At 33.8% G+C, this 11,377-nt stretch overlaps 1 protein-coding gene across 3 annotated transcripts; it reads right to left on the reverse strand.

The window, feature by feature from the left end:
• Nucleotides 1–5,853: 5,853 nt before the first annotated feature.
• Nucleotides 5,854–10,352, reverse strand: LOC116190266 (signal peptide peptidase-like). Of its 3 annotated transcripts, none has more exons than XM_031519947.1 (12): nt 10,120–10,352; nt 9,790–9,836; nt 9,108–9,223; nt 8,869–9,020; nt 8,665–8,750; nt 8,245–8,372; nt 7,782–7,832; nt 7,485–7,571; nt 7,302–7,371; nt 6,482–6,618; nt 6,310–6,387; nt 5,854–6,157 (listed from the first exon to the last, which is right to left on the reverse strand). In XM_031519947.1, the coding sequence occupies exons 2-12, from the start codon at nt 9,827–9,829 to the stop codon at nt 6,080–6,082; spliced, it is 1,023 nt and encodes a 340-aa protein (XP_031375807.1). In that variant the 5' UTR covers nt 9,830–9,836; nt 10,120–10,352; the 3' UTR covers nt 5,854–6,079. The 3 variants fall into 3 exon arrangements, with proteins under 3 accessions (XP_031375807.1, XP_031375805.1, XP_031375806.1); XM_031519945.1 differs by having other exon boundaries at nt 9,790–9,841; XM_031519946.1 differs by having other exon boundaries at nt 9,790–9,846.
• Nucleotides 10,353–11,377: the final 1,025 nt, after the last annotated feature.

An 11,377-nucleotide genomic window follows, 5' to 3' on the forward strand; every position in this document is an offset into this window, starting at 1 on the left:
TTTAAAAAAAAAAGATTTTCGTCTATACACGAAAGAAAAAGAGATTTGACTATCCGTACCCTAGGAGTGTTTCCTTATAATATGCCAAAGGGCGTGATAGTGACAGTCTCTCCCATTGATCAGCAAAATACACAAGTAAAATCACTAGTCACGCATGTATACAACGAATGGTAAATTCAGAAAATATATATAAATAATAAAAGGGCAATTATGAAATGTATAAAATGGTAGAATGGGAATTATGAAATGTATAAGAGTAGAATGGAGATTATGAAATGTATAAAAACAAAAGGGTAAAGTGGGAATCATGAAATGTGGAGAAATACTTTTTGAACTCCGTACTTTATATATGTATAAAAAAAGTACATATTAGTAGTAAATAAATTTAATATATAAAATAAATTTATGAATAATTATGGAAATCTTAGCTATGCATATTTCGGTGAAAAATGTAAACAAAATTATAAAAGGGGTAATTATTGAATATAGATATATGTGTATATATACAAACATTTCAATCAAATTTGTTGAGTTATCATGAAATGTACGCAAGTCATTATTTATACAAACTGCAAATCTTTTTTCCTTTTCAAAGTTATGAGGACTACAATTCATTTTATATGATAACTCGTTTAAAATATTGAGTTTTCACAAAATATACTGAGATTATTATAAGTTGTGATAATTGTGACTCAAATTATGAAAAACTGGTAAGTTATCACTAATTATACTATAAGATTATTAAAAAATATACTAAGTTATTTCAGTTAGTGATAACTAGTCATCACAAATATATCAAGATCGTCACGACTCGTGATAACTAAGTTCAATTAGGGAAGCTTGTTTAAGGCTCGATTTAGGAGGTTATTGCTAAAATAAAAGTACTGAAATATAATTGCTGAAAAATATGTGATGATTTCAAAATAAATAATAGTATTTTGAAGGTTTAAAACTGCAAAAATTAAAATTACTACTTAAAATAGAAAATAAGTATATGAAATTTTTATAAGCATCTATTAATTTTTTTGAGAAAATCATGTTTCTTACAACTAAGATCGACCACATCATGCTTTTGAAATAGTTCGCCAAACACTAGTTTTGCTTAAAAATTAGTCAAATTAACACTTATACAGTCACCGCTACACTCCTAAACGAAGTCTAAAACAGGAGTTTCACAAAATGTATAGAGGTTAGTGCAGCTAGTGATAACTAGTCATTACAAAATGTGTAAATGTCATCCTCAATTACAATAATTAACTTCAATTTGTAAAAACTTGATCAAAATGAGAGTCATCACTACTAATGATAACTAGTCATCACAAAATGTATATAAATTATCAAAAGTCATAATAAATAAGTTCAATTAGCGATATTCAAAATGCAGTAGGTAGTGAAAACTAATTATTATAATATGAAAAATAACACAACAACATGATATTTGTATTTTTTCAGGAGATAGCACATATCATAACATTTTTCAAGGTGTAGCACAATTTGTTTTGTTTTCATTACACAACACCAAAATTTTGAACTTTTCACCATATAGCACCTCTACCAACTTCCCATAAAAATCTGGATGGAAACCTAATGTTGCACCCACACCATGAACACGTGCAATTATGGTGAAATCCAAACAAATGAATAAAATAAAAACCGTTCCAATAGCATTAATAAATTAGTAATTTTTAGGGTAGAGCAAAAAGGCAAATAAAGAAAGCAACAAAAAAAAAACAAGATATTTTTGTATGAAAATTTAAAAAATATCTGAATTGATGCTAAGAGAATGAGGGGGGTGTCCTCGTCGACCACCCACTCTAGATTTGAGAGATCCCAATTGGGAATCTCATAATGGAAACCTTATATTGAAATACAATATGTAAATGTTTGTTGTTGAGACATTTTTTTCGCTAGGATAAACTAATACAAAAGATTCGAACTTGACATCGCCTTTATTGATTAGGACATGATGCAAATCATGTAGTAATTTTGTAATATATGAAAATGACAATGCCTTATAATTGATCAAAGATTCTTAAATTTGGAAAACCACACCTAACTTCATTGTCCAAGCCCACGGGTGACCTCCATCGGTGGTTGGTGGACAACTGGATTGCCCCTACCCATTCTCCATGTAATAACTCGGGTTTTTCATTTCTTTTGTGATTTTTGCAAGTTCCATTTTATACTTTTTTTTATGTAGTTGTTTGGGTCCTATCAAGGTAATATGTGTATAGGGTTACGGTGCAATATTAGCTTTTTGTCCAATTTCTTATGAAAAATTGAGTGTTATGTGGTAAAAAATTCGAAATTTTTGTTATGTGTGGTGAAAAAGAATCAAATTGTGCTACCTCGAGAAAAAGTCAAAAAATCGTGTTGTACGATGTAATTTTTTCTTTTATATTTATTTTATTTAGTTTTATAGTCCCACCAAAATTATACATGTACAAGGTCTGAGTGCCACATCCGCTTTTCATCCATTTTTTAACAGAAAATTTATGATTTGTTGTGGCACTTAAAATTTTCAAAATTTTGTGCTGTATGGTGAAAATATTATGATATATGTGTACCTCGTGAAAAAACTCAAAATATCGTGTTGTATTGTATTATTTTTCAATCACAAAATATGTAAATGTTATCATAAGTCACGATAACTAAGTTCAATTAGTGATAACTTGTTTAAAACAGGAGTTTTCACAAAATGTATAAAGATAATTACCAGTAGTGATAAGTAATCACCACAAAATGTATAGATGTTATCCAAATTGTTATAATTAAGTTCAATTTGTGATAACATATGCAGAATGAGAGTTATCATAGCTAATGATAACTAATCATCAGAAAATGTATGGAAATTATCAAAAGTTACAAAGAATAAATTCAATTAGTGATAACTTGTTCAAACGGCAGTTACCACTAGTTATTTAATATTACACAAGTCATGGAAACTAAGCTCAATCAGTGATAAGTTGCTCAAAATTGAGAATCTTCACAAAATGTACCGAAATTATCACAGTTTGTGATAATTAATTATCACAAAATATATCAAAATTCACAAGTCATTTTAACTAAGTTTAAATGGTGATAATTTATTGAAAACCGAAGTTACTCAAAATGTATTAACATTATCACGAGTAGTGATAGAATGTATTAACATTATCATAAAATGTATCAAGGTTCTCACGAGTAGTGATAACTACGGTGGTGTTTGATTGAACTTAGATTTGATTAAGTGTTGAAAATTAAGTGCTTCACTTTTAAGTGCCCAATAAAATAAGTAAATTTTAATTAAATTCATCAAATGGAGCTTCAACATTTCACACTTCAGCTTCTATATATTAAAAAGTAATAATTGATTGATTATCCAACACAAAATCAAGAAAAAGGAAAATAATAATTTTGAGAAAGAAAAAGGAAACCCAATTAATCTGCTCAGCCAAACCTTTTCCCCCCTTTTTTTTCTTTTGAACGACAATATTTTATTGAAAGTACTATAATTTACATTGAGATGCCAACTAAGCCATCGACCACAGAACCAACCAAGAAACTACCAACTAAGACACGATTGCTGATCAAGGGACCAGCCATGGAGATCCTTATTAAACAAACCCACAAACCAAACCACACAACAAACATGAATGGATCACACCCTATGTATTCCAATCTTATCTGATCCGACTCAGCACAAGACATGACTAACAAAACTTCACTGTCAAAGGCCATTGTTTGTTCATGACCCTTGCGTCGAGGCCATGGGGTTGCCATTGGCAAATTCGATCGGGCTAAACAGTTTGGTCGTTGTCGACCAATATCATATATATACTCTACACAGTTTCATCTAATGATTCATAATAAGTTCAATCTCATGAATCATTGTAAGCCTAGTTGAGTAATTGTTACGCTTAGTAAGTACATTCTACTTTTAGACATAGTATTGCATGTTCTTTTGTTATTTTTTTGCTCTGAATATGTTCATTGTTCAGTAAGTATTACTTGCAGTGCAGTATCTTTAGATGTTCCGGATTCAAATAGACAATAAATGAATCCTAATCGGATTCAGCAAAAAAATAAATAAATCAATAAAACAAATCAGAAAAATTTGGAAATTTTTAATTTAGATACAAATTCAAAACCCTAAAATATCCTAGACTCAAAATTAGAACTTTCTTTTCTAAAAAAAATAAAGAATGTTAAGATTTTAGGAAATAAAAAAATTAAATCAAATACAATTTGAAAATAATTGTACTTTAGTTTTAAGAGATAAAATAAAAGAGAAAAAAATTAGAAGGATAAAACTATTGTTATCAGATCCGGGAATCGACACCATATCCGATCCGATTCGCCTGAAAACCCAAATTGCAGATTTGAACTGCCAGACCCATTAAACTTTTTGAGCAAAATTCCATTGAACCGGCCGATTTTATGGATTTTTTATTTAGTGTAAAAATTGCTTGGTTGTATAAGGATTTGAACTCATGACTTCTTACTTCCCATACTAGCACACTACCAACCAAACCACCACTATTTTCCTGTTCTTTAAACTCTACTTTTAAGTACTTATTAAAATTCAATATTTATTTTGGTGTAAGAAATATTAAATATAGATATTTTCTTACACTATTCTTATATTTCTTTGAAATCATCATACTTCTATCTTAATTATCATAATTTTTTAATAATATGAATATTTATTTTATTTTAATTAAACGTGCGGTCCGATCCATCGAACCCCCGGTTGGACCCATAAACTCGTGAACCCATACCCCTTCTGGTTCATCATCCGGTTCGATTCTAATAACACTGAATAAAACAATAGTTTCACTTTTAATTTGTGATAAATATATATATGAATTATTGCTATTATTACTCTCAACGCACTACGCAGGCTATTTAATAGGGGTGTGCAAAAAATCTCAATAATCCAACCGTATTGTAAAACCATTCTATTTTGAACTAAAAAACCAAATTTATCGGTTTGAGAAATATTCGGTTCAGGATTTCAAAATGGAAATCAGTTACGGAACGATTACGATTTTCAAAATTGAAAAACCACTGTTGTCCCGAATTTATATATTTATAACATTACTATATATATTATATATGAAAATTTGGAAATTTCATTTTGATAGGAGGTCAAAAGGTCAGGTAAAGGGAATAAAATTTCTAATTTCAGTTTTAGATGTACTTTTTTCTGACTCTTCTCTTTAGATACATGGATGAATGTTCTTTAACTTTTTATTATTATTATTATTATTATTATTATTATTTTATTAGCGTTTGTAGTATGTGAATGTACGGAATATAATGAAATCATAATTTCGGATTTTTAAAATTTTTTTCCAATATCGGTTTGATTAATCACACCATAAAGCCAATTATTTTTCATATGGTTTTATTCCTCTAATTCGGTTTCGGCTACGGTTCGTGAAATTCTTGTCTTGAAAATTCGGGATGATGACGGTTCATGCTAGAAACCATACAAAACCATCCCGTGCCCTCCCCTGCTATTTACAGTTTATAGACCGGGTTGTTGCAGCATGCTATTTTTAACTTATGTTACCATGCAGGCGTCCAAACCATTAGCACAGTTCAGGTCGAAAATGGGTTGACCCCAAGCTAATGAATAACTGCATATATATACTCGGTCATCAGTATCTGTCCAGCGATCCATTTATTAACGAGGCCGCACTTCGCATACAATCCGGACCCATCTGTTTGATGGGCCATGCTTGGGCCAGCCCATTTAAGATCGTACTCCGGGCTCAGCGTGGCCCATGAGCCCAAATTGCAAGCCTGAATATAGTTATTTATCGGATAGGATAGGATAGGATAGCATATCGAAATGGAAACCTATGATAGTGCTAACTGAAATTCACCATAAATTACCTTCAAGAAGGTCAGCAACAGTTCCATCTATCAGAGGCTAAAAGTATTATTTATCTCAAATCCAAAATCTGTTACAACAAAGGTGTAGTTCCTTGTAAGTTGGCCAAAATAAAGGTAAAGACGGTTTCGGTGTCCCTGATGAGACAAGCTTTTGCCGGTGTTTAATCCTATCCCAGATAGCTCAAGAGTTCTAGGGTCATTCTTCCTTACCCGATTTGGCATCTGTCGTTTCTTGAGACGAAGCGGAGGACTTAGATTCATCAAACTCCATCAACTACATCATTTGAAAAGCAAGAACAATTAAGCAAGTCATCAATGTCCTCCTCTAACCCAAAAACTAATACCAACCATTTGGAGATACTGTGACAAACACGCTATATAGGTGAACACAAACTAATCAACTCTCAGGAAACAGAGAGATCATACCTGTTTCACGTCACCATTCCATAAGCAGTGAGCAGCAAGGAATCCTATGACAGACGGTACAATGTAGAGCAGTGCTGGCTGCATTTAGCAGTACATAGAGAGAATTAGTTTGATATTTCAAGTAAAAGTGAAAGAACTTGACCAATAAAAGAGACAAGTTCCCGTAATTTACCTGGGCAGCTTGAAACCAGTTCATGACAATAATGGTTAGTATCACACCGACAGCATACCCAAAAAATGCACTCTTAAAGTACTGGCTTTCTTTCCCTCTTGACACATCAAATCGAAGCGCCAATGCCACAAAGATACCTATATAGAGAAATACAAGATACACATCACATTCCATTTGAGATTGAGGAGATGACTTTCCATAAAAGAGATCATAGTGTCTTGCCTTTTGTAGGCATGCTGTTGGATGTTCACATAACATTGACAATTTATTAGTTGATAAGATTCTTTTTCTTTTTCTTTTTGAGCGACACAGATATAGAAGAATCCATTAAGAAACACCTAGAAAGGTGCAAAGAATACATGTATGGAAAGTTGCCCAAGAGAAAAGTCCAAGCCTTAAGAAGATAAAGAATTGGCAAACTCCAACAACGCATATATATTCCTGTCTATACCAAAAACTCACGGCTCTAAGAGATCTACCACCAATGGACAAAGATTCATGGGATTCAATCAAGCCAGCAGTTCCTACTCATGTCATATAATCCAGAAAATGGTAAGTGGAATTCAATCATTCTCCACTGGTTGCTAAGAGCCATTAAGTAGAGACCTTTTGACTGCTAAAATATAGATGGCTTTCCTATTCTCTTTAACTAAAGATTCCTCAAACTACAAAGACAAAGCATGCCAAAATAACCCTTTTTTGTCCATATAATGTGTCGCTGAGATTTTAGAATTCTGTGCCATCAACATTTCTAAAATAAATAGGTCTTCATGATTAAGAACTATCAGAAGCATTTTACATTTAACTAAAAAGGCTTTACCAGGAATAACAATATCTCCAAGGCCAAGCATGGAAAATGGCCGGGCTGAATCTGCTGTCGGAAACAGAAGCTGCATGGAAAACATTAAATCAGGAACATAGAGCATGCTTATTATCTCACACAAGCATATTACCAAAATGAATATAACCAATGCCAGTACCCAGACTGGATTAGCTAACTGACCTTTATGGGAGCATCAAAGGATTTTGCAACACTGACCATCACTGGAGTGAAGAAAACCCAAAATATATCATACACAAAAAGTCCAGCCTGAAATGAACAGATGAGATTTAGGAGCAATTAAAAAAAAAAAAAACAGGGAGATGGTTGTGTCTTGTGTATGATAAGGAAATGGCAGAAATAAATCTTTTCTTGCATGGTTTTATATCTGCATCTAACTATCTTCAAGATAAGTGACAGATGTTTTCAGCTGAAAAATACACTTAACAGATCAATGACCTGATAGATTGCATTACTTACCAGCAGAATGGCACCAGTTTTGAAGGATCCAAGAGAGAGCATTTCAATCCCCTGCAAATAAGAAAAAGCAAACCTTCATTTGTCAATATTACAAATTTATCTCAGACAAAAATCATTTTGTATCTCTTTTTCACATAACAATCACTAATGCTTTCCAATAAGCAACAACAGCATGCAGAGATGCCCAGATGTAAAATAGCACCACAAAGAAGGGGGAAAAAGCCTGGGTTTGTAAAATAGGCGCCTGTAGCAGGCAAGAACATAGAATCCAACACAAATCAGAGAGTGGCAAGAAATTTGGAATAACGTATATCTAAGGGCACAATGCAGCAGAGAGCATGACTATGTCTAAGATTTAAAAGAAATAATGATAATTAAGAAATCAAATGGTCACAACATGCTGAAAGATATGACTGATAAACACATATTCAGAACATTGGAATCATAGATGGCAACTGCAAACCTGAATGCAGAATGAGAGGCCCAAGATATTGTTGGCAAGCCAATGCTTCTTTGAGGCATACCATGCACAGAAGAAAGTCCCGGGGATGGCAGCAACAACCTGAGATCTAGTGAATTCTATCTCCAAAGCTGGGCAAGAGAAACATACAATAAACTCATAAATCTTGAATAATATTAACAAGATCAACTAATGCACTAACATCAATAGATTGACACATTCTTTCAACATTATTTTGCAGAAGAAAATATTCCAGCAAGATTGCTTTCGTATCCCATCCGCAAGTAAAAAGTTTAAACGAAAAACAATTAAAGGTGTTCACCATCCAGGCTTCTAGGCATTCGGCGAAGTATAGAGTTATAACTACAATAATATAAGTTGGGATAAATATCTAAATTGGTAAAGAATATGGACGATACATACAGCGGAAATATGGAAAGCGCCAGACAATGAGATCCTCATTCCAATGCTTCGGCAAGTATCTCTTAATAGCAGGTAATACAGTTGCCCTGTTAAATGAAGTATTGTTAATTTAAATTTATAATGAACAAGAAGAACGCCAATTAGAAGAACGGCAATCTGATAGAGTACATAAGATGCGGTGTAAACCCATACTAAAGAACATACGCAAGAGCAATGATCCCAAGCACGAAGAAGTAGCAGGTCAATACAGCATTAACCAAGTCCTTCGACAGGAACTTAAACAGCAAGAAAAGTGACAACAGCATTGCACTCCCAACAAATGGGAAGCGCATGGCATGCTCATTAGACATTGTCTCCTACAAAGCAGAAGCAAGGTAGATATATTAATCAACTGAAACAAATGTCAAAGGGAGAAAAATAATATTCCGGGCATCATTGCTTACAGTGGGTGGTGTTGGCTTGACAGATCTGTAGCAGCCTACGTAAACCGAAAGGCATGCAGTCAAAATGACATTTAGATTTGGATCCACCTTCATGACAAGCGGAGCCAGTGTTAATCCTGCAGGAAGAAAGAGAGCATGAAGCTCCAGCTGATTTGGGAAATATATCATGCAGAGGATACCATCTTCCAAATCTAATTCCATCAAATGTAGCTAAGAAAATGCATGAACTACTTGAAGTTGATAGCAGAAAGATTTCATCAACTAGCAAGGCCCGTTCTGTACAATTACACAATACCAAACTAATACGCTATTTAAAGGGAAATGCAGAAAAGGCATCCCATCAGTGCATATCCTCTACACCTGCCGGCCCCATCATGGCAATAATAACTCTTCTAAAAATGTATTTTTCGCTAGCAAAACCAATGCACGAGAAGAACCTATGGCCTCGCAAATTGCCTAACCAGTCACCAACATTAAATGGGTAAAATCACAAAACAAAAGAAACGTTTATATGCCCAGAATTCTCCAACAGTATCGAAATAGTTGACGAGTACACAAGCCAGGGGAATGACAGAGCAGTATTCATTATTTCAAGATTCAGATGCTCCGACCGCAAACGATGCAGCGGTCACATCGAGTCAAAGCTAATTATCCATAAAGAGAAAAGGGGATAGGAACAGACCTGCTAAGGCGACATTTGCTATGCGCTCACAGTTCTTCATCTTTATCCTACACTGCACTTAAAACTGAGCAAGTCAGACCACTGAGGAATATAAATCGATCCAACAACGTCAATCAGACATCAGAAAATTCACCCCCGACACGGCCCTCCGCGGAGACTCAGTGAGGGGCAGTTGACCCCAACTGACATTGGCCCCAAGCCCTTAAGGCTAATATATTCACAACAAAAAGCAGACTTCCCCCTAAAACCACCATTTCCAAAACCAACCCGACTCAGCAATCAGGGCAAGAAATCAAGAAATTTACAAAACCCTATAACGGAGATCGTCACCTCGTTCAATTTGTCCGGGGCAACGACCGAGCGGGTGCGAGGGCGGGCGGGAGAAGTCGCCGGCCCGGATCAGAGATCTGCCGAGAGAGTGAGGGGAAGGAGGGGAAGGTGTTGATCGAGGCTAGGGACGAGCAGCCAGCCACCGATCAACAATGGAATCGAGGAAAGAGTAGGAGCTGAGTGAACGAATGAATTCTCCAATTAGAGAGAGAGAGAGAGAGAGAAGAAAGAGAAACGATGGGAATGAAAGATGAAAGCCCGCTGACTGTGTGGGCTGGGCCTGCCAACGGAAAACCGTTTCAATTCAACATTGTTCAGTTCAAGCCGTTTCCGTCGATTTTGATTTAATCGTGGATGAAATGAAATGAAATAAATAAATAAAAATAAAAATAAAAAAGAGAGAGGATTTTGTTCGGTTCGTGTCGGGACTCGGTATGTAATGAGGTTGGGATGTGATGGGATTGAGAATGGAATGACAGTATTCCTTTCTGTATGGTTTGGTAGGGCGTCGGAACTCGGAATGTAATTTCAACATGGTTCATTATTGCTTATGAAATCGGGTATTAATTTCTAGATTTTAATAATTATTTGTAACATTTAATTTAATTGTGAATAAATATTCTAGAATTTTGTAAGTTGAAAATGAAATGCAATTGGGTTCTGCTGAGAAATGGTATCACAATATGTGAGATTAGAATGTGACGGAAATGAAATCAAAATGATTTTCCTTTTTGTTTGGCTTAATAGAGAATAAAAATCTATAATTATATTTAACTTTAATATATATATATATATATATAGAAATGATATATTCCTTTATTTAGCAAAAAAAATATGTGGTACTTTAATTAATATTATAGATAACGATCACTCTAACATATATAAACTACTAAGTAATCTACCTAACTGAATTTTAATTAATTTCAAGAAAATAAATCATATCCCATCTAATCTAACAGCAAATATAAAGAGAACAATATTTGTGTATCTAAACATCTAACATATATGGTCATATATTCATATTAGGGTGGTATTTGTTTAAATTAAAATTAAGAAATTAAATATGGAGTGTTGATTTTAAGCACTTACTGTATAATTGGTGGCTTAAATAGGCAAGACTGAAATTCTATGATAATATATTACTTGTTCTCACACCCGTGCGTTGCACGAGCAATTTCACGCTGTTTTTTCCAAAATCTTCTTAGTGAATAAATTTTCAAATTTTGAATATGAATTTCAAAATGACTTCTCAAATGTA

This window comes from Punica granatum, unplaced genomic scaffold (genome assembly GCF_007655135.1).
Source record: "Punica granatum isolate Tunisia-2019 unplaced genomic scaffold, ASM765513v2 Contig00408, whole genome shotgun sequence".
Lineage (NCBI taxonomy): Eukaryota > Viridiplantae > Streptophyta > Magnoliopsida > Myrtales > Lythraceae > Punica > Punica granatum.

Bases quoted from the DNA above. Each gene is read 5' to 3' on its own strand.
- LOC116190266 (XM_031519947.1), bottom strand. From the start codon at position 9,829: ATGAAGAACTGTGAGCGCATAGCAAATGTCGCCTTAGCAG. The intron at 9,021-9,107 runs GTAAGCAATGAT...TCTGCTTTGTAG, and splicing joins TCAAGCCAACACCACCCACT to GAGACAATGTCTAATGAGCA. The intron at 6,158-6,309 runs GTATGATCTCTC...CAAATGATGTAG, and splicing joins GGAATGGTGACGTGAAACAG to TTGATGGAGTTTGATGAATC.